The sequence below is a fragment of the Rhyacophila brunnea genome, unplaced genomic scaffold, assembly GCF_057557595.1.
Source record: "Rhyacophila brunnea isolate RB1 unplaced genomic scaffold, BYU_Rbru_1.0 scaffold_5, whole genome shotgun sequence".
Lineage (NCBI taxonomy): Eukaryota > Metazoa > Arthropoda > Insecta > Trichoptera > Rhyacophilidae > Rhyacophila > Rhyacophila brunnea.
The window spans coordinates 42,467,775-42,492,431 of record NW_028233170.1 but is presented as its reverse complement, the minus strand read 5'-3'; the positions used below and the strand labels follow the sequence as shown (position 1 = coordinate 42,492,431).

The following is a 24,657-nucleotide window of genomic DNA, read 5'->3' as shown; positions in this document are numbered from 1 at the left end:
CAGATTGTTTACATATCAATACCTCAGTTCAATACGAAAACAAGTGAAAAACCTAATAGCGTTTTTTCAATTAAAATTTTTTGCACAAATTGTCATTTCATTACAAAATTTTACATTTTTGAGGGAAATATTCTTTTTTTCATTGATGGTTCTCAATATAATTTTACAACTAAGCAGTAAAGGGACGGGTCGACAATGCTGCTGAATTACTCACTTTCACAGATAAATATAGAAATTCACATATGAAATCGCCGGTTAGCATATTATACCCGCGTTGCGTTGTGCCCATTATATTGATGATAATAAATACAATATGAATTTTTTTTTACAGATGTCGCCGCTTGATCACCGAGGACTGTCAGGCAATGGCGGCGTAACAGAACGTCAGCCGAGTCCTTACCTCACACAGCTTATCTCCCCGCTGCTTTTAGAGGTACCCTTTTCCTTATACATATGTACTTTGCAATTAGAGTCGTTTGTATAGAGAATAATACAAGAGTATTATCTTCTACAAAGATCTACGGACTGAGTTGAGCCGGTGGAGTTAAGGGAGGTTACATCCAGCAGTGGATCGACCCCGATTGATAATAATACATTAATTATAGAGTATGATATAATTTGAATTGATTCACGAATAAAGAAATCTCAAAAGAATCAAATACTTCCCAGCCAAATTCTTAATTTTGAACCTTCACACAGCACCCGGATCCTCGAATGTTCAATTGATGACTAACTTTTATATTTTGAATTCCAGCTACAAAGAAAGCACCGAAACGCGGGAGGCGGGGGAGGGGAATCAGCGGTGAGCGAGCTACGCCGAGCCTTCGAAGCGGCAGAGAGAGGATCTCCGCATATCACTCAGGCCTTCGTTCACCATCTCCTGCAGAGACTCGCCTCTCCGCACTCTGCCACCCATAACTGGCTCAGGTGATTCCCGATTCAATCCTTCCCTTTCTACCCTTCCTTCTCGTCCGCTCTGTCTTTCTTTATCCTAACCTTTCTCAACAAATCTCTCGCAGCGTATGAACTGTGGACGTGTCATGTTAAATTTAATGTTTCATTATCTATTCAATATCGTCCAAAACTGTGAATAAACGTGAGTCGGACATCTAACAGGACATTGAGCGTTCGTGGAAATACTCATGCCAGTGTGAACATAAATGGCTTCCCTTCCATTCTTGTGTTTGTTAACATTGCGCTGTTCGGCTCATGTGTTTCTGGTTTATAATGTGACTGAATATATTGTATTAAACAGCTATCAGATTGCTTGTATCTGTTAATGTAAGCTGTAACATAATTACCTTGTGAAAAATACTTATTTAATAAAATGTATAGCAGATTCTCAAGATGTTTGTTTAATATGAAGAAAAAAAATTAACCGGCGTTTACGTGGTAGAATCCATTATATTGGTTTTGAAAGAATGTTTTTGTTATTTTCTAATGTTTGAGTTATTGATATTGACAGCTGTTGCGGGCTACAGACCCCTCTTCAGAAAGATCTATTGATATCACTTCCGTGAAATCATCAATTACAATTCACTTTGTAAATATAATTTGACATGAAATAATTTCAATTTCTGGCCTTTGTCTATTGTCTGAAATTTCATAGAGCACACATCAAAACGGAACTCTTTGCAGAAAATATGATAAAATACATAACATATGAATTAAAAAAACTAATTTAGTGTATCCTACTGCATCTATTTTCTTATGATCAAAGCATAGGGGCCCGTCCATCTATGATGTCATGCACTAAGTGAGGGGCGGTTTGATATAATGTATTGATTTGTGTCAATGGGGTTCGGTAGAGGGTTGTAGAAAATGTGACATCACAAAACCAACAAAATTTAAGCTCATTTTTTTTGAGAATGATATTAATCATTTTCAATGAATTTTGTTTTTTATCGAATGGGAGAGTTTGGGAGAGTTCAAATATGTGTGATTAAGTGTGACAATGGGGAATAAAATTACCGAAAATCTTGTGATATCATTTATGGACACCCCCATATTGCATTATACAGAAAGTGGATTTTCAAGTATTTAATAATATCACTGCAACCCTCGGTTAGAACTATGGGTCATTATTCCTGATTTACACACGTTTCGTCATTGCTTAGAGTTGCAGAATGAATCCCCTGTCAATGTGATGTCTCGATTTGATCATGCGAGCTGTCCGCATTCCGCCTTTTCTCCTGTCAACTCACGTTTTGTTTGTATTTATGTCTGAACATAATTTTGTGCAATCTTAACTTGTTCTTCCGCAGTAATGAAAACTCATGTTTTGTAAAATCATCGAGCTTTGTGAGTTTTTAGAAAATGCTTTCTAGATAATATAAATTTTAGTACATAATATTATGTTCGTTTAGTTATTGCAATTCTTTCTATTGAATTCACTTATGAAATATATAATTAAAATTTCGTAGGTAGTTCCAACTATAATCCCATATAATAACTACAGTGTTATTATTTAATTTTTTTTTAGTCAAATATTGGAAGTCTCTCGGCGACTCAGGGGTATGTTAAGAGACGTGAATGTATTTTCAATTTTATCTGCGCCTTATTATTAAGAAATATCTAAATTGGATTGAACAAGAGTCGTACATATGTATATTCATTTTGACTCTGGTTTATATCCACGCTCGTTAATATAATTTAAAATACTGGCACCTTTAAAACTGCATATACAATTCACAAAATGCATAAGGAAAAAATTTCTTACTGTTTTCATCTTCATTTTTTTTTTGTCGTATTAGACGCAGTTTGGTGTAAAAAGTTTTTTAACATTAAATAACTACTGATAAAATGACAATACTAGTTTGGCTGTAGTTTTGTCCGCTTCGATTTTTATAAGCTTTAGTTGGCACACTAGTATTACGGACTACTGTATTAATTGAAATGCCATTGAAACACAGTAAAGCCCCGTTAATAAGAACACGGTTAATTCAAAATTCGCCGTAAATCGAAATTTTCGCGAAATTCCATAAATTCTATTTATGGTGATTTCGAACAATCTAACAAAATTGGAACAAAATAAAAACGTTTTTTTTTTTAAGTTTTACTGTTTTTTGCCATGCATTTTGTATTTCATAATTCGGATTTATTTTTAATTTTCTGTCCTGTCGATTTTGAATTAACGGGGTTTTACTGTATCTAGCTTTATTTTTTGAATATGTAAAACATAGTTGTGTTTTTTGTTTTTGAAATTTATGATTTCCATTGATGGAAATTTTTAATTGTGGCGATCGTTTAGAATATCGCTGCGAATTCAAAACATTAACCCGAAAGAGATGAATACTTTAAGCACTGCTAGTGTTAACGGTTACTTAAGGCTTTAGTGCCATATCATAAGCGCTAGCTTTCACACATCGTTAGTATCCATGCCAATTGTTGCATCGTTTGTAAAGTGTTAACACACCGTAAAGTAACATTAGTGTTAGATCACTCCAGTATTCAGATTAAAACTTAATAATTAGAAACAAAAAATATAATAATATTATAGATTAACTCTTTCTCTCTCTATCTCTCTCTCATTCTGTAAAGTGATTTCTAATGTATTGACTTCTCAAGTTTTAACCATATAGTTTGCGTAGTAACGTTTACAGTATCTGTCTAGAATTTCTTTACGAATGCTTGAATTAATAGTGTTGCCACAATTAGTGTCTTTATTTAATGAATGATTCATCATTTAGGTTCAAATTTTAGATAGTTTGCGTTTTCTCTAAGTGTTGACCCTATTTGATAATATAAAATTAGCCATTCCCTTGTAAGTAGGCGGTCAATGTAAAAGAGGTATATACAAATATTTTGAGTAAAAAAAAGCCAATATATTTTGTGGTCGGTGTCGAGGGGCGTCGCTCAGCGTGACCCGATTTGTATATATGTAATTTATATTTTACTTTTTGTTTTTTTAATTAATTTTTAATTTACAATATTATATTATTATGCATATTTGAAATGAGAGTTTTAAACGATTAGGCATGTTAAATAATAATATACTAGAATATTTTTTTCCAGAACTATATAAATTATAAATTGTATTTTTTTAATTATGTGTAAATACACTTATTATGAAAATTATTAGAGAAGTATAATATGAATATCCGATAGCCTGCTTTACAGGAAAATAATTATTATCGGTTCTAACGGAGCAGTGTTTCCGAAAGGATGGCATACGTACCCCCGACGAAACGTAAATTGATTTCGAAGGGGTACACGATTGAATGTTATTTTTAAATCACAGCCAGAATTATGAATACTTTATAATATTACATAGTCTATCGATCTGATATTCTCATAACAAAATGTTTCAAAAGGGGTACGTCCATTTTATAAGATTGAGAAACACTGTGTCAGAAGATAGAAACAAAAGTATGTTATTCTGCAAGTATTTCAATGAAGACTGTTTTGAAATTTGCCTTTTCGGTTTGTTTTCATAATAATTTTGCAAATTTCGGTAATTTTATTGGAATAATATTTGGTTCCTCAAATTACACTTGACGGTTTCGTGTGTTTAAAAAAATACTAGATGCTTTTAGTACTTAAAATTCTATTGAATGTATTTTTAGACATTTCACAATTTCACAAATTTTATTATTTATTTAATGTAAACAATTACGTTGCCGATTTCCACAGGTGATGTAATTCTAATTATTGGCCAATCAGAAAAAAATTGCTTAGTGTTAATTAATTGAATAAAATAATTTTTATTGTTATTCAAAAACTCCTCAATAGGTCCGTATCAGTTGTAAGCTTGCCATTTCATTGACACTGATAGAATTGGACTCAACCTTTGATAATTTTTTTTTAAATTTTCTATTGAAAAGAACTTTTTTTGGCCGACGGCATAATATAATAATGAATTTAGTTGTTAGTTATTATTTATTTATAATAATTATTACGACTGTTGTGTGTAAATTGTATTATTAACCGTGGCAGATCCCCTTAACATTAAATGTCTGTTTGATGTATCTTTTGTGTACCCTCCGCAGCTTTGATTGTTTCAAAGGTCACAATAGTAATAAAGTACACCTTTCACTTAAATGTTTTGAAAGCATTGCAAATTGATCACGACACACTTCTCGGTAATATGTTAAGCCTACTCTCTTAGGATTTTAGGTAATTAATACTGATATCATACATTTTTTCAATTACAATCATTGACTCACTGATGGATGCTGCATCTCAGGATTTAAAGACCCCCTCATAAAATACAAATACATTTCAGTTTCCTGTATATATTATATAGATATAAATGTCATTGAAAAATTAACTCTACCATTTCTTCCCTGCTCTGTCAACATCTTCGCTTAAATACTGCCACATACAATTTACATCATATTTTGTATGCGGTTTGATAAATGGATTTTATTTACATTACTATACGGGGGTGCATATTGCAGCATTCATATCTTTGAGATTTTCCATGGGATGGTTAAATTGCGCAAGCAGACTCTACTACCGACCTTCTGTCCTGATCGAGAAATACCTCTTTGAATACTTTCGTTACATCATTAGAAAAAAAATATCTATAGAAGGTGAATATTGTCGCTTAATGATATTCATTATCAAAAATTTGCTTATTTACAAGTTGTGACACAAAATATTCAAAGTATGACAATATGATGGAAGGCTGTTCAGTGTAGCCACCAAGCTGTCACAAAAATATATTTTTTCGGTCTGTTAACCTAATGCATGTTATGAACCAATCACCACAAAATGACAGACAATTCAAAAATTGATTAAAACCTGAATTCTTGTGAATAATTATAATTTGTGATTAATAATGAATAGCGTGAGTTGTTGAGTCCGTAAGTGTAATGATAACATAAGTGTGTGTCCTGGGTGAGTCAATGATTACAATAAAGATCTTTTAGTTTCTTGCTGTAGGTATGTGAATATGATGTAACATCCACCGAGCATTTTCAGTTAATTCTATTAATTTTATGTATACTATATAATTATGTATAATATGTTAAATTTACGAGTTCGAATGTAAATCGTTCTCGAAATATTTGATCGTAGGGTGATTATAGTGATAAGTAGGGTGTTTATCTATCTGCTGTCGAATCGGATAAAGCGACTGAAGATGAACCGGAACTCCCTATCGGGATGGCACCCTCCGTCGGTCCGTTGACCTCTGTTAAAACAACTTGAAAGTTCGCGTAAGGTTTATATAATTATTTTTCACTTTAATTTAATATTAAACGCCAATAAGTTTTGGCCAATGACTAGTTTCAATTGTGACATAAAATAATATATAGTTTGTATCTCAGAACCGGGAGCTTTTAGATTAATGTAAGATGTTTTTGTTTTCCCATCATATTTTTTAAAAAACTTGTTTTTGTCAGAGTGAAATATCCTATTGGACCGTAACGGTTCAAATAATATCTTGTTGAATTTTAATTGTTAACATACTTGAATAAAAAATGTGGGTAGAGTGGTTTAAAGATCGGTGATGATAACACGGTGGCTCGTTAATTTGTAAATTAATATTTTTTCAATAAGAACTAATGTATGATTCCACTTTTCAAGTTATTATATTCAATAGTATAGGTATCTGGTTATACAGAACCATACTTTCTTAATAAATAGTAAAACCAAAAAAATGTCTTTCATTTATCATAACCTAACATTGATGTGATATTTCACTTATATAGGTATCTGCTTATTATGCTGTTGCCAGTGCTTGTACCCTACTATAAGGGTGATGACATGATGGATGGCACACAGGACTAAGGACCTAAAGACACTGCAAATTTTAAACTTTGAAAAATAGGTCACAGAAGACTACAGTCCCATCCATAACTTGAGATTCATTTCAGTTAATCATTAGATAAAATTTATTTTTATTTTTAACAATGTATATTCATAACTATGTGATTAAACACTATAGAAATTTTTCTTTTTAAATTATCTAATTATTAATTATTTTGGACACAGTGCAGACATGACAACAATATTAAGGTTTTAGGCTCTGCGATAGGAGACTAGCATATTTCATACAATTCGATAGACCCACAGAGGTTACGTGACATAAAGTTCATACAAAAAATATCACAATTCCTTGAGAAATAATCCGACATTTATTTACATCAAGACAACTGTGGTATATTTTTTTAAACCTTTGCAGATTGTTTTGTAATCTGTAAAATACATACCAACATATTAAGATCCGATTGTGAGCTCTTCAGTGTGTACATAGATTCTAGCAATTTGAATTGGGAGACTGTACTGACTAGGTCATGAACATCATATGAACAATAAAGAGAGTAGTGTGAAATAATCCAGTAGATCACAATAGGAGAAGAGAAGAGTCAGCCCAAAAATTCACTGGCTAGTTAGAGCTATCGATGACTGCTGGTTCCTTGATGTAATTGTTATGCGGCCACTCTGGATATGGTCAAGCGCAGAGAGTTGTTGAAGTAAGCCAGGACTTTTACTGAGTTGATGCACCTACTATATTCCATAACAATTTTTCCAACAGCGTAGCTACGTAGTCATAAGATCTCAGTTCTATTTTGAGAGTTCATTACACTAATTTTGTCCTGAATCGGATAGCTAAGCATGGTAGAAATGAAAATATAATACGGGAGGTACAGGTAAATACAAACACAGGATATTTTTAAATGTATATATTTTAAGAGTATATTAAAATATAAATAGTTCCACAGTAAAGTTACCAATGATAATAGAAATCAATTTAATGTATGGAAAATGAACTACATTATTTAGCAACTAGTCACATGCGTCTCGGGTTGTGAGTCGAAGATGCCAAAATGCATACGCACACTTACGAATTGGTCTTTCTTGTACCGGCGCGCCAGTTGCCGCATCCAAATATATATACGTTTCAAGAGGTGACGCACGACTGTCGTTAGGTGGATGTGTGCGGTCTTCATATTATGCAACATCGGAGCGACGTTCCTAGAAGGTTTGATTTATGTCTGTGCGGCAGACGAGGTGAGTTTAGATGTGAGAGCCTGTTAAGGAACCGTTAGATGGTATTTCAGTTCTTTAAAATGGTGTTTCGTTTCTCTTTAAAGGTTAGCCAACCATGTATATCAAATTAAAATTTTTTTAATAGAACGAAAAGTATTCTATGTTACATTATACAATAATGTTGTATAGGATAGGTTGTATAGGTCACCGCAGACAATAGACTATAGAGTAACACGGTGGTGCATCATCGCAAGAATGACATGGGCCGAGATAGTCTGAAGGTGGGATTGCTGAAGGTAGACGTGGATGGCTTGTACAAAGGATTATCGCCTCTGTCGAACTCTGCCGCTTTGCTCTCCTGCTCGAACTTGATGTACTCCCGCTTGTCGTGAACATGTGTCACCAGTTTCCAGATGACCAGAAGAAGTAGTCCTGCTAGAAGTGTGCTGCCCACCACAGCGATGATTACTCCTGCAAAAATCATAAACAATACATGTAGTAAAAGTGCATGTGTTGGGTCAACTACAAAATAAGAAATAAAAATCATTTTTGCCACATATTTAAAAATTATATCGAGCTATTACATTTTTGTGTGAGTGACAAAACATTGAAGAAAGTGTATCTAAAAAAAATGAAACTAGGATAATTTTTTCTGTAATATCGTCACTGTGCAGACCAATTGTCGTAACCTTCACTTTTCACCGAAGTGACAATTTGATGGCAATGGACTTATTGCATACTCTTACACGAACTGGCCAAGTATCATAAATCGCAAAAACTTATAATATAAATTCAAAACTATTTTTTAAGCCATTTGTAATTTGACAAAAAATATTTCAGCAAATGCTGTAATCCTCTAAACCTAAACGTAAGCCAATGGTGTGTCAATAAAAGAAAATTCTCCGTTTGTAATAAAATAATATATAAGTATATAAAATAATAAATAAATATTATATAAAATAATAAGTAAATCCAATGCCCACAGTTTTTTTCACTTCCTGAACAATTTGATATTTGAGGGTTACGCCAATTGACCAATAATTGGTTATCACTTGGTATTCACCATTTATAGGCGTGAGTAACATGTGTCGTAAAAGAATTGTTTATATGTGGTTAATACCCAAGTTATAAACACAAAAAAATTCATCATGTCATTCAATGTCATCATTAGGAAGCGGATTTATATGCAACAAAAAACATGATTATATGCATGCACGTATGCACTTAAAATCATTAAAATATGCACTAAACCGAAGAAATATCCACTTAGCCATTTTTTTAAGTTTGGGAAAAGGAAAAAGTCATTGGGGGCTAAATCTGGCAAATACGGTGGGTGGTCGACCAATTCGAACTTCAATTCTTCAATTTTAGCCATTGATCGTAAACATGTGTGAACACGGGCATTGTTCTGATGAAAGAGGATTTTTTTCCTGTTTAAATGAGGCCATTTTTCTTCAATTTCGTTTTTTAGCTGGTCCAATAAAGATGCATAATAATCCCCTGTTATTGTTTTTCCTTTTTCCAAATAGTCAACGAAAATAATTTCACGTGCATCCCAAAATACAGTAGCCATAACCTTACCAGCTGATTTTACGGTTTTCGCCTTCTTTGGACGTGGTTTGTCTTCGCAATCCACTGCTTTGACTGTTCTTTCGTCTCGGGAGTATAGTGGTGTATCCATGTTTCATCTACAGTCACAAAGCGACGAAAAAATTCATCCGGATTGCGTTGCATGAGCGACAACAGGGCTTTAGAGGCCACCACCCTATTGCGTTTATTGTCGACTGTGAGCAAACGCGGCACCCATCTTGCAGAAATATTTTTCATGCCCAATTTGTCATGTAAAATAGAAATGACGCTACCTTTTGAGATCCCTGTAACCTCAATTATCTCACTCAACTTTAATCTTCGGTCACTTAACACCATATCGTGGATTTTATTGATCATATCTGGTGTAGTCACCTCTACAGGACGTCCTGAGCGTGGTTCATCCTTTGTTGATGTACGACCACGTTTAAATTCATTTAACCAGTTATAAATAGTTGCAAGTGAAGGAGCAGATATGCCGTGAACTAAATCCAACTCATTTTTTATTTCCTTTGCTGTTAACCCTTTTATATTAAAATGTTTAATAACAGCTCTAAACTCAATTTTCTCCATTTTCCATTTTTCCATTTTCCACAAGCAAATTTTTTTTTTAAATGTACGAAAAACACAACAACCCGGCCAATCTGATTGAAACTTCGCAGCATACTAAATCGGTAGTGCCGCTGCATGAAAACAAACCGCTTACAGTACTAGTCGCGCCACTTGTCGGCTTTTCTAAGGACTTATTGACCCACCCTCGTACGATAGCAGAACAAAAAAACACAAACAATAAATATAAAGTTAATCAATTACAATTTTCAAAATAGTTTTTTCACAAGTACAAATAATTGAATAATAAATGCAATGTAAACCAAAAAACAAAAACGACACACGTAAGTATTATTTTCTGTTTTTTGCCTGAAAAAAAATTTACAATATTTTTTTCAATATTATGTTCTGGAATTAAATTTTTCCGCATAGGTATCTGTCAGTATTTTGTTTATATGCAGAAAACGACCTCAACGTCCACAGAGGTGATTGGGCAAACTTTAAATAAAAGTGCCTGAGTTGACTTCACTTTTTATGATAAATCCACAGCTCGGAGATGGCATTAAAAATGCAAGTGCATCTAAACTATCTACCTCCCTAACTTAGAATAAAATAATTAAAAAAAACAAAATTATAAATTCAAAAACTCAAAATATTTATGAAATATGCACTAATGCTTCAAATATGCTCTAACTTCTCAAATATGCATTTATTTGCACAATACAATTTTATTTTTGGATTCTTTGTCTTTCAAAATAGATTTCTGTGCAACTCTCATAGCTGTGCATACACCCTAACAAAACATGCACTAGCATATAAATTCGGGCCCTAGTCATCATTTCTCACTGTGGATTCATTTTTTGTAAACAGCACACTCATCCATGGCCCCCACGTGGCGGGTCGACCACTTAAGTGAGATAAACACACCACAAATTTGCTCTAATAGTAAACAAGTCGCCTGCTATTTCACGATTTGGGTTTTATTTATTTTAATTTTACGATTAGTGAGTTTCCTAACTATCTAATATGGCGATGGGTCACGATGATATGATGCCGAGTGCCGACAATTCCAGCGGATTTATTTGAAAATACCAAAAATCACTAAAAAAAACACGGAATTCCCTTTATTTTACACGGAACCTTGAGTTCCACGGAATACCATTTGGGGAACACTACTGTACCTCAGTGGCGAAGGGTGACTTTTGGAAACAGGTAGGCTGTGGAGAAAGCACACTTGTTAGATGTATTTACGGGAAATAAGAAGATAATCCGACATAACTACTGATGAATAGGTAGGTACACAAAAACTGATGAAATTTCAAAAGCTCACTGATGGTATAAAATTAAGCAATTAATTTGAAATATGTATTTTCTTAAATATAAACGCAAGATACACTCAAAATATATTGAAAATATCCGTTGTTGTGAATCTTTTCCATAAGAATTTATAATTTAACCTGTAAACTAGACATTTTAAAATAGTTCTATGTTTAAAACACAGACTTAGATACAATATCAGATTTGGATAACTGGATGAATAAATTGTCTTAGTCTATGAATAAACTAACTGACAAATAAAATTTACGAGATAAATTATTTTTTAACAGCAATCAATATTTATATGTGATCGAATCCCATAGAAATTATTTTTTAAATTATCTTTAAATTATTTTGAATAAATGTGCACTTACGTAATATGTAAGCGTAACCGCTCCTTAAATAGCTTACCAATTTATATGGGCCGCCGCAGACGTCTTGAAATTATGAGAAACAAACTTCATATAAAAAAAGTTTTCGATTCACGCGAACGTAATCCATACAATATGTAAAGCGAAACGAGATGTCGCTTATTTTTTTAAACCTTCGAGACATGCCATAAATGGTGCTTATTGAAATAGTGGAAAAAATCGTAAAATTATTATGACAATTATACGACAGATGTCGTTGGGCATATTGAATATATTATTATGTGACTATATTATTTAATATGTCAATATAAAATTAAAAAATATTTTTCTTAACGGCCCACGTGCTCGTCGTAGGTCAAAATTGAGTTTTTATTGTATTTTCAAACCATGATCCTGGACACTCCTTAAACGTTGTAGATAATCTATTTATATAATTTTGAAGCCTTATTATCCTTTATAGTTATTTTAAACATTTGATGACTGCATAAAGTATTTTTGTTACATAAAATAGTATTTTTTTAAACCTCTCGCTCTAATGTTTTAGAATATAGTCATATTTCGGTACATAACTGTGCAGTGGTGTTAAGATTTTTTAAGTTTATTAATTTTTAAATGCATTTATGAAACCATTAGTATAATTTATTACGAGATAATTTTTGTAAAATATTCACGAAAAAAAATTATATTGATAATCTCTGTGATCCCAAATTTTACAAGAATTAGGCATTTTATTATTCAAAAAATCGGCAAGATTAACACATTTGAAGATGATTCTAAAGATACTTATTATAAGCTATGTTTTTGACCATTCAAGTATGATAAACATCTTATGAATAATGATTGCTTTATAATAATTATTGACCTAAGAATAAGGTAGTGTTTTTTTGAAATACGCCATTTCTTTTGTCATTCCCCAGTGGTTAAGCTACAACATACGGCCGTACCACTGCACAGTTATGTACCGAAATATGACTATATTCTAAAACATTAGAGCGAGAGGTTTAAAAGAATACTATTTTATGTAACAAAAATACTTTATGCAGTCATCAAATGTTTAAAATAACTATAAAGGATAATAAGGCTTCAAAATTATATAAATAGATTATCTACAACGTTTAAGGAGTGTCCAGGATCATGGTTTGAAAATACAATAAAAACTCAATTTTGACCTTCGACGAGCATGTCACCCCTTAAGAAGGTAGGCTTTAAATAATCGCCTAGTATGGTGTCTTCGCCACTGCTGTACCTATAGCATTACACTGACATGAATCTTAGCGATAGTTTGGGGAGCTCGCCAACCGTCCTAAAAAGCCCGTTAATATTAGATAGTCGTTTGCAATGCTAAAAATTTGCGGCGTCAGCTCACTTAGAGCGTAGCAACCTTAGTCTTGGGTATTTGCTCCCAGGATATTCCCAGTCATACAATAGATGCAGTGACGTCCCTAGGTAAAATGCCGCCTCTAGCCAGCGCCAAAATGCCGCCTTATTGTTTATACAGTATTTTTATCATCCTTTCATGAGTCTAATATCTAAGAAATGTGTTGTCTGGATACATTACTAACAAAATATCAGACTAATTATTCGCAAATCTGCACGTGACGTTTCTGGTCACCAATGACGTCGAAGGGAAATGGAAGTAAATTTAATATCACGGACCCAATAACACCAGTGAGCTGATTTTTTTAATGGAAAGATATTTTCGATATTCCCACGATGACCGCGCGGCTTAAGCGTCGGCCTATAGCGTCGTGGGTCCCGTGGGGGTTCGAATCCTGGGTATGGCAAGTACACATGTTGTTTTTCAATTTGTGTATGAGTCAGAGTATGGACCTAATAGGTTGAACAAGTGGTTGACATCCATTTCTGGGAAAAACAAAATCTGTTTATACAAACCTCCACTCTGTGAAGGCCCATACGATCTTATTAGGATCGGACATGGTCGAAAAAAAATCGTTATTACTAAGTTTAGGTAGTTATTTCTATATATTCCAAATGATTCTCCCCGATTTGCCGCCCTTCGAGTCAGTGCCGCCCCCAAGCGACGCTCAATCTGCCTACCCCCACGGGACGTCACTGAATAGATGCTTCACATCGCCACTGTAGTGTCCCGTGATACGCTCGATTAAGACGTAGTGTGGTGCGGACCGGGCTTGGTTTGAAGGGATTAACTTCAATGTCACTAAAATAAAATTGTTACTTGGAAAACTACATGTTATTAAATATAAATATTTTCATAGCACTAACCCCATAAATTTTCTTCTGAACCGCATTCCTTTGTTTTCTGCACTATAACTTTCAAAGTTTCATCGGCTTGATAAGTGTAGTTGAAGACGATATTGCAGCCGGCGTTGTCGGGCACTCGACAGATCGTGTCGATGATCACGGCATTAGGGTCTTCTTCGTCGTCGGCCACGGCATTCTCTATTTTGTCGACAGTCTCGCTCTTAAACTCGGTACACTTGAGCTTGCAGTTGGAGGGGTCGTGCATTCCACTGCCGTGCACCTGACACTCCACGCAAGGTCGCAGCTCAGTACAGCGGCTCTTGGTGCAGTGCGGGCACTCCTCACAGTATTTGCCCGAGTAGCGAAAGCTGTCTTTCATGTGACAGGAACACTGGCCGCACTGACAGTCGCCATTGCCGGAGCACAGCATACCAGAATCAGGCGCGATGCACGTGGTGTTTGTGTCGCGGCACTGGCACGCTGTTCCGCTCCAACCTGCCAAGCAGCTGCACGCCCCGCAGTTGCACCGCCCCCTTTCGGGACCCGAGCACAGCTGCCCCTCGTATCTGTCACACGCGAAATTATTGCACTGGCAATACGTCCCGTAGATGATCTCTTCGGGATCCTTTCGTTTGGCGCAGTCGCAAGCTCCACAACGACACGACCCCAGGTCGGAACAGACGGCCGAGGAATTTTCGGCGCGGCAGTTGGCGTCGTCTTTCTTGGCAGAGGTAATGTCGTGGGCGTCGTGACCGTCGCATTCGCAGAATCTCCCGTACCTTCCTTCGTCGCACGAGCATACTCCGCATTGCAAACTTCCCCGGGTGGCACACGCGACCGATTTATCTTCGTAACCATGATCCCCTGCGCGTTCGCAGGGGCAGTCGCATATCAATTCCACTTCTATAGTGAGGCTTTCGTTGAGCGATCCTGGCCTTATCTCGATAGTTTGATGCCAGCGATCTCGGTCTTGGGGGCAGTCCACCGCTTTCAGGACGGCGGTGAACTCGACGACCGGCCTTCCTCGCAGACCCCCACATTCGTTTCTTTGCTTTTCCTCATCCCCATCGCATTTAGAAAAATATTGAACTTCTACTGAAGTTCCGGAGTTATCTGTTATTTTTACAGAGTCTACAAGTTTCTGCAAAAGAAAATGACAGCGATTAAAATTTATTCACGATTCTAGTGATAACTCAATTGAATCTAACTACTGATTATAAAACTGCCAATTCCCCACAGTTGGTGCCCTGGTTTTTAGAGTCTCCTTTGAAGAGAAATGAGCTTAAGCTGATACTGTGGCTAAGAACAGGTCACACAACGGGTAAAAGATTTGATGTCTTCACGGGAAGAAGCGATTCGCAGCTCTGCGATGAATGTGATGTTTTGGACGACATTGTACAATATAGCTCTACAATGCCCTAAATATGAACGACATGAAGTACAGCTGCGAATTGCGGATATCTTTGAGAATGTCGACGAATTGAAACGTGCCCTGGCGGTGGTTAAGACGGAAGAGCTTGGCAAAATTGTAAAGTTATTTAACAGAATTGGAGTGAGGACCTGATCGGTGGATCCCCTTCTAGAAGAGAAGAGGCGATGACAGCGAGTCGCAGCCAAAGCCTCGTTAAAATCATAAAAAAACTGCCAAAAGTCGGTTCCAGTCTAATAATCCACGAAAAGCGGTCAATTTAGTGAATGTCACTAGGGGTCACTTGACTAGCGAATAGCGGTGGCATTTGGTCTGGCCCTAAGGCTGCTCGCACGAGACATCACTTGTAAAAAAAGTGTCTGGGTATGAATAATGTATGCGGAGAAATGCAGGGAATCCTGCCGCGGAAGCACTGACTAGCTCTGGGGAATGTTAAGTACATACGCAGCGTGTGGTTCGTCTTACACACCATGAATATTACAAATTATAAAGGTTCACAACATGACATTTTAAAACAAAGAAGCAGTGTAAAGAAGAAATAAATATATGCAGTATCACAAAAACAGTATGAAAAGTAAAGTAAAAGGTGCAAAAAATATAAATTATAAAGCATGAAAGCACACCGAATTAGCTAAGTGGACCCTATTTTATGAATTTATAAAACAACGTCCACCTATACTCATCTTCACGTAGGTAGAATGTATCAACATCCGAAACGATTTGGTTGAACAGAGCTATTGCCCTCCCAATTGTCATCACCAATGGCAGGTTAGTTCTGCTTCTCGGGAGAACAAACGATGCTCCTGATTTCTATAGTTATCAACGACACAAGTCAATACTACCAAGAATGGCAGAGTTCTCATTTACTCCACATATAAGTCGAAAAAAATACGTAGCTAAATAAAGATCTCTTCTAAATTGCAGACTGCAGTATGTAAGCATACCTAAGAGAAAGTCAGTTGGATAAAGCCATGGATAGTATCCATACAACCTCAAGTTAAGGAGTCTCAAGAATTTCTTCTGAACTCTCTCCACCATAATTCTTGATTTGACATGGGACGGCCGAGTCCCTTTGGTGAGCTTTTGGGGTAGAAATGTCTAAATATCAAACTATTCAAATGTATGACAGTAACAATATAAAAAAATCACCTCATACTCTGACCGAACGAGTGTTACTATGTTGGAAGAGTCACGAGACAGCTTGCTGACGATGGCGCCCTGAATAGAGTCCTTGAGGTTCGTGTAAATTCCGATCTGCATCGACGTTACGGTAAAAATTATGTTGATATTGTTTTTCCTGGCCTGCCTGTCCAGTTGGGCTACCGAGGGATAATCCAAGAGCAATGAATGCGTATAATATCCAGACCCATTCAAGTGGCACATCTCGTCATTTCGTTCCACGATTCCAGCCAGTTTACCGTCACCGGCTATGTGGAAACCGGCATCCGTTGAAAATATCAAAAGTCGCCGGGCCCTCTGACGCCATCCTATAGCTTCGGTGCAGACCATCACTTGCATGAGCCCATCGAGGCCTCCTTCAGGATAATCCATGTTTCCTGACACAGGAGCGGCATTCACTTCACGAGAGAATCGTTGTGTGTTGTTAGTCAAAGGCATGTGATTTTTGAACCCATATGGTGAAGCGCAAGGCTCCTTTGTTACTGGATTTGTACAGGGGGAGATAAGTCTATAAAAGAAAAAAGCTCAAATTTAGTCATGTTACAATGTTTCATTACAAATGAAAATGCAGAGACTGCTCTGGATCTGCCGGAGGATATACCGGTGAGGCGGGCTATGTACACAACCCCTTGGACGGGCGAAATTGAGATGGCTGGACTGTGCCACGGGAGATTTAAAAATGCTCGGTCAAAACAATTGGAGAGTGTTGGCGCTGGATCGTCCAGGATGGAGGAAGTTTTTGTAGGAGACCAAGACCTACCAAGGGTTGTAGTGCCATTAATGATGATGACAATGTCACGTTATAAGTACCTATCTGAATGCATTATTAAAATACTTATTTCTAATTAGATTAGTGATTTGACAGTGATTCAATTATAGCATTTACACCAATCGATAGTGATTGTAAATATTTCAAAGCAGACGACAGACCAGTTGCCGTAACCAGTCCCGCCCTAGTACGAAATCCATAATGCGGCCCCCCTCAATCTCAATTAAAAAAACACATTCAAATTTCTACTACAAAAAAAAATATTTCCCCAGATAAAGATTAAAATTAAGTACATAAGTACACATTCGGGGCTCGAAATGGACTGGAGCGCACCGGAGCGCCGTTCCGGTTCGTGAACTCGGTAAAATTATCGCTCTGTCTCGTAGAAAAAAATAATTTGACCGTTTAGCAGTTTTTGCAGCTAGATAGGCTATACAACAAAAAATCTAACACACTTATTATAAAATACAGATAAAATTTGACACTTATGTAAAAATTTTCAGAAAATTGTCGAGCGCTCCGGTTCGTAAACTTTTCCATTTCGAGCGCTGTAAAATATTATCAGTGAGCTTCAAGTTATATTAATCAGATATACACATACGTCAGATGCACATTATTGCATATTGACAACGATGCGAAAAATATGATTTGAAAAAAATGATAGAACCGCCTACTGCACGTAGTTAAGTTAAAAGAATAATATCATGATCAACTCGATCAAACGCCTTTGATAATATATCCGTATAAAACGTGAGCTTTATCAAAGCAAAATAAATATATGTTACATACCTACTCAAATAAAGTGACTTACTTTTCTGGGACAGTGCTGGTGTAGGGCATTTCCGGTTTGTCGACAAAGCTACCGAAGCCGAGGCGGAAATTGTTGGAGATCTTCTTCATTTCGTCAGCCAGCTCGCTGCCCAGCCTCGAAAGACTGGCGCGATCGTCTGCCATGGATGCCGATAGGTCCATAAGATAATATAAGTCCAAGGGGTAACCTTGCGCTTGCTGGTATTTGAAAGTTATTTTTTTTTGTTCCCCTTGTCTGAGTTTCACCCGCATTTTCTGTGGTTGAATCTGATGATGCAAATAAATGTGGCAATCACAACAAAACAACTTAAAGGTAAGCTAATCGTTTTATAATCACTATAATAATTAAAAGAATATATTTATTTTAATATTCAAAAAATTCATTTGAACATACATAATTTGGAACGGTTACATGTATTACAGTTCGCCGTAACACTGTTCACCGTGAGCTGTCTTACCGGAAAGAGATGTGCGTATAAAATTGAGATTAAAAAAACATGCGTTGTTCGTGGAGCATTGCAGACAGTAACGTTCTAATTTTATTAGATTTAATAATAACCGTATTTTGATACAGATTTTTATCAAATATCTGATGATAGTCAGAGCTCGAAAGGACCGGAGCGCACTGGAGCGCCGTTCCGATATCCCCAAAAGTATCGCTCCGTATCGTAGAAACAATATTTTGACCATTTGAGCTTGATAGCCCATATGGCAAAAACAAAAAATCCAACACACTTATTTTTATACAATATACATTTTATTAAATAACTATGTTAATAGGATTTTCGAAAAAATATCGAGCGCTCCGGTTCGTAAAATTTTTCATTTCGAGCACTAACAATAGTGCTGTCATTATTATCAGATATTTGGTAGTTGATACTTACGGCCTACGGGTACCTACCAGATTTTTATATGAATTACACGATATGATTGTATTTCTAATTTACTTAGGTACCTACGTATTTTCTCCTGTCTTTCTCTTGTATTCCGGTGGTTAGGTATTTTTAAGTGTTTTATTTAGACATAAATTTGATCTTAATACCTACTATATGGCCACCTATTTCGAATACAACAACTCACGATGAATTGTGATACGGCCAACTGAATACGTACAAATTGGAACACCTTAAAAATATACCAAATAAAAAATAATATATTTTTAGGAAAATATTTGTACTGATAGGACTCCAAGCTGCTTCAGTCGGATTTCATCTTATGTGATTAGGGCAATCTGTATTATAGTAAGTAGTTAGATACTTTTCAAATTATTTATTTATTTTTTACCAAATTGTGGACATTACAATTTATAAGTTTAAGACGTTCACAACATGACATGAAACATTATTATAAAGAAGGGAAGAAAAGTAATAAAAGCGATAAAAATGAAAATATAATAATATAAATATACAATATACCTACAAGTGAAGTTCAAAGAAGTACACCGAGTTTGTTAAGGAGGCCCTATCAAGAATTTATAAAATAGATTCCACCTAATATCACCCTCTCGCAAGTGGAATATATCAACACCCGAAGCAATTTGGTTGAACATAGTTATCGCCCTCCCAATTGGCATTACCGGTGGCAGGTTGGTTCTGAGCATTGGGAGAATAAACAACTGATGCTCTCTATTTCAAGGATAGTTATCAGGGACATACAGGTCACTACTGCCCAGAATGGCAGAGTTCTCATTTATACCTCGTATAAGTCGAAAAAAATACGTAGCTAAATAAATATCTCACACCGAAATTTACGAACAATTTGACTAGAGATCATGCATTGGTACCTACATAGTTTCAGCTCAGTGCAATTATGTAGTAATATCACGAGGAACGGATCCTAGTGTGAACATACCAAGAAATTTCTTGATAATACCTACCGTCAGTGACGTCCCTAGATAAAATGCCGCCCCTAATCAGCGTCAATATGCCGCCCCATTTTTATACAGTATTTTTTACCATCATTTCATGACTCCAATATCTAAGAAATGTGTTTTATGGATACATTAGTAACAAAATATATGCCTACCGCTAAATTTAATGTATGCCCTCTCTACTTCAGTAGATAATATTGCGGGTCCACGGTTTCAGATACATTTAAAAATACATCTGACAACTTTCAAAACTCGCTAGTGATTGGCAAAAATATTTGGATAAATTTATTAGGTTATTATGTACCTACCTATAATTAAAATATAATTCGCAATTCTGCACGTGTCATTGCTGGTCATCAAGGACGTGAGGTCCAAGAACAACGGAAGTAAACTAGACATCGCAAACTCGATAAAAAAAATACATTCCTGTTAAACCTTTCATGTTAATTAATGAATTTTGTTTCCAACCAGTGAGCTCATTTTTTTAATGAAAAGATATTCCCGTTATTACTAAGTTTAGGTACCTATGTCTATATATACTTAATGATTTTCCTCGATTTGCCGTCCTTCGAGCAACTGCCGCCCCCAAGCGACGGTCAATCTGCCTACCCCCACGGGACGTCACTGCCTACCGTTCAGTGATAAAATTAGTTCACTGAACGGTAGTGATAAAATTTGTTCATAAAGAATTGGAAAAGCCGAAAGAAATCCAGATAGTTTATGGGGACTCTGCTCATTTCAAGTATAAACTATAAGAGTGTATAAACCATAGGCGACTCTCAGACCCTCAGAGTGTATGACCCGTGGAAGCAACATCCGAATAAATGTGCGGGAAAATTGAAGGTTTAATTTTAGCGGACGATTCCGGATTCGGTACCGTTGACTGGACACCAAAACACATGGATTACGGGCAATTGGGCATAGACCACTATGCTATTATAGGCGCCATACTTAATTGCGACAAATTTTAACTAATGGCTCTTAATACTCTCTGACCTCTGACCTACCTCTTTCCAAAAGTCACCATTAGCCACTGATAGGTACCTATATTGCAAAAACTGAAATAAAAACGAACGCCCGTAGTATCTACATATTACATTGTTGATAAATTTAATAGTTATAATTAATAAATTCTCACTTGTATTGCGTCAGCTCCTTCAGTGAGTGGGTCGTTCTGTACCGTATCTACCTCACTCGATATGCTCACAATGAATTCAGTAGGGCACCATTTCTCAGATTCTGGTACCAGATCAATATTTCTGCACCGCTTTAATGTGTCAAGTTCTTTTGACGATGAATTCACCTGGAAAGTTGCTTGTTTTTAATGTTATGTTTTTATGGCGACGTGCCGGGAGTTATTATGGTGGATAACCATGGGTCCGATCCTAATAAGATCATATATGGGCCTCCACAGAGTGGAGGTTTATACAGGGCTCGAAATGGACCGGAGCGCACCGGAGCGCTGTTCCGGTTCGTGACATCGATAAAATTATCGCTCCGTCTCGTGGAAAAAATATTTTGACCGTCTGAGCTAGATAGACCATATAATAGAAAATGTAACACATTTATTTTTACGAAGTACACATAAAATTTGATAACTATGTAAATATCTTCAGAAAATTGTAGACCTATTAGGTCCATACTCGGACTCATACACAAATTTAAAAACAATATGTGTACTTGCCAGACCCAGGATTCGAACCTGGCACCTACGACTCTATAGGCCGGCGCTTAAGGTGATACATCAGTGAAACGGCGAATAATTTTCAACTATAGGCGCGACGAAATTTTGGACTCGCTGCCATTCGGAGAGAGAACTTCGAGCTAGGAACATGTCAATTTGTTTCGTGATAGCGACGGGGGTATTAATTCTTAAATCGTGTAAAGATGACTAAAAACGGTACCTACACATTTACTTTAAAAAGAAAACATGTGAATGATATAATATTATCATTGTTACTAATAGAACAATAAACAGAACATTACATGGACGCATTTTGGATTTATATGACAAATTATATTTCGTTTGGCAGGCGTCATTTGCACCCGCGACCAGCAATCCGCGCATCGCCTAGCCACGATCTTTTTAGAGCGTGCCTCAACTGAGGTATAGCCTTAAACCGCGCGGCCATCGTGGGACTGTACAGGTGGGATAGCAGTTAGGAAAATTAAAAAATACAGGAAGGAAAGAAATGTCACTTGTCTTCCTCTTGGTCTTATTCAACTACTGACTCCTCTGTTTCGGCAGAGTTTCAGTTCACGGGTACAGAGGACACTTCATGTCATTATAGATAAATGACGCCACAGCAAGTAAATATTATTTTTATTTTCTAAAACTCTTTCTTTAAGTTCGGTTTCAGTTTCGTGCAGCATCGCTTCGGGACAAGGAAGTTTGGCACTAAAATCTTTTAATTCTGACACGTTTATAGCATCATGGAAGGCGGGCGTGCATAAACTGCGGCTGCATATACATGGCGGGTGGAGATGGGGTAACTCAAAACATTGGTCTTAATCAGTGACGTCCCTTTGTAAATAGCCACCCATAAGCATACTAGAAATGCCGATCCAAGATGACATCTTGTGAAGTTTCAAGTTTCTAAATACAATCTACAACGACGAGCTTTATAAGCTCTTTGGTGAGCTTCCCGCCGTTAGATATATTTATTAAAATCCAACGCCTACGATGGGTCGTATACGTGCCACGTATGAATCATGAAAGCACTGATATAGCACTCACGTTTAGTGTATAGAAAAGCGAATTATTGACGATAATTTCGGTGGCATGGCCTGCATAAAGACTTGGGATTACTGGGAGTAATCGACTGGTGAAGGAAGTAGAGGTTCGGGCAGAGGGGGAATCTCCTTGGCCGTGGGTTCACCCCGGGCAGTGTAGCGCCAGACAAGAAGAAGGAAATATAGATTTGAAACCTGTACCTTTTTTGAGCACCACGAACATCCTGCTGTTTTGATACAAGACGAGCATGTTTCTTTTGTTGTGCATGCAGATGGTGTATTCGCCATTGAAAAATTGTTCAGGTGACACAGAATTGCGATGATTATCAACGCCCTCCCATGATGCTGCGTTATGGCACTTCTAAGATATTTGAAAAATAATCCCATTGTTAAACCACTAACACAAACACTTTATCGACTAATTCAAATTGATTATTCCATGTATTTTAATATTTTAAATTTAACTTATTTACGATGTTCATACATGGGCGTTTGACATAACACAATGATACATTCATTTTATTCTGATGAATTTAATTGTTTTATTGTTGAGAATGACTAATTTTGTGGTTCGAAATAAATAGTTACAGTGTTCTCAAAATGTTTGCGCAATTTTATCACGATTGAATGGCCAAGGCCTACAAATGTACGAGACTTTATTGACTGATGGTGTCAATCCAGAAACCATGACCGATGGTCTCTAAGATTGTCGATTAGGAGCGGAAGCCTGTCGGAGCTTGGAGTATATTGCTTGAGGAGACCAGGGCTTACTCTTGATTAAGGAGCCAATTATATGGTCAGTGACGTCCCGTGGGGGTAGGCAAATTGAGCGTCGCTTGGGGGCGGCGGTTACTCCAAGGGCGGCAAATCGAGGAGGATCATTTGGAATATATAAAAATATCTACCTAAACTTAGTAATAACGAAAATATCTTTCCATAAAAAAATTCAGCTCATTGGTTTTGTCGGGTTCACGATATCTAGTTTACTTCCGTTGCCCTTCGACGTCCTTGGTGACCAGAAATGACACGTGCAGATTTGCGAGTAATTACAGTCTGATATTTTATTAGTAATGTATCCATACAATACATTTCTTCGATATTAGACTCATGGAAGGATGATAAAATTATTGTATAAAAAATGAGGCGCCATTTTGGCGCTGCCTAGGGGCGGCATTTTATCTAGGGACGTCACTGATGATGATGTTATTTACGAAAATCTGATTATGTATTTTTTCCAACGTTTTTTCGTCAGTCAAGACAAGACAGAGCTGGATTTATCATAGGGATCGAATGGATATAGTTCATGGTCGCTAAATTGCTTAGGCTTCGTAGGGAGAATAAATTGGAAATAATTACAAGATAAAAAGAACTTTTTATATACAATGTTTTTAAATTTTCTGTTGAATCATATAAACTTGACAATTCTATGTAGGTATTAATAAATACTTTTTTTGTACTTGATAGAAATACTGAATAAATAAAGAATACTGAAATGTCATTTTGATATTTCATATTGATTTCCATAGTAACGCACGTATATTATTAATAATTTAGTTGCTAAGACTGGACACACAAGAAAAAATGTGTACTGAACAAACAAGGATACGAGCTAATAAAAACGTGGTAAAAAATAGAGGAAGTTTCACCCACAATAAATTTGTTGGGTCGAAAAGCTCAATCAAATCAGTTAAGTATTGCAAAGAAAATATGGCACCAGAAAAAAATATTTATGAAGGAAAAATACAGATATATGTGTCAGATATCAGCTCTCAGTATACTGACAATAGCTATATAAAATAAACATTTTCTACATTTTGGCGATTAAGAAAGTATTAATGCATCACTATAGGTAGATAAAAAGTTCGTTTAGTGCTGACAACGC

At 36.2% G+C, this 24,657-nt stretch overlaps 2 protein-coding genes across 3 annotated transcripts in view; one reads left to right on the top strand and one right to left on the bottom strand.

The window, feature by feature from the left end:
• GckIII (Germinal centre kinase III) overlaps positions 1–2,705 on the top strand; it is a 97,386-nt gene extending 94,681 nt beyond the window's left edge. For both annotated transcript variants that reach the window (XM_085955350.1, XM_085955349.1), the window contains exons 8-9: positions 332–433; positions 755–2,705. In XM_085955350.1, the coding sequence (XP_085811476.1) occupies positions 332–433; positions 755–931 (279 nt within the window). In that variant the 3' untranslated portion in view covers positions 932–2,705. The remainder of the gene's footprint in view (positions 1–331; positions 434–754) is intronic.
• Positions 2,706–7,624: 4,919 nt separating this feature from the next.
• On the bottom strand, positions 7,625–23,291 carry LOC147066437 (integrin beta-PS-like). The gene is made up of 6 exons (XM_085955352.1): positions 22,977–23,291; positions 21,181–21,345; positions 18,174–18,439; positions 16,564–17,101; positions 14,007–15,126; positions 7,625–8,409 (listed from the first exon to the last, which is right to left on the bottom strand). The coding sequence occupies exons 1-6, from the start codon at positions 23,160–23,162 to the stop codon at positions 8,183–8,185; spliced, it is 2,502 nt and encodes an 833-aa protein (XP_085811478.1). The 5' UTR covers positions 23,163–23,291; the 3' UTR covers positions 7,625–8,182.
• Between the last annotated feature and the right edge of the window lie 1,366 nt (positions 23,292–24,657).

Bases quoted from the DNA above. Each gene is read 5' to 3' on its own strand.
- LOC147066437 (XM_085955352.1), bottom strand. From the start codon at position 23,162: ATGGGATTATTTTTCAAATATCTTAGAAGTGCCATAACGCAGCATCAT. The intron at 21,346-22,976 runs GTACAGGTTTCA...GCAACTTTCCAG, and splicing joins GTTCGTGGTGCTCAAAAAAG to GTGAATTCATCGTCAAAAGA. The intron at 8,410-14,006 runs GTTAGTGCTATG...TGATTTTTGCAG, and splicing joins TTCAGAAGAAAATTTATGGG to GAGTAATCATCGCTGTGGTG.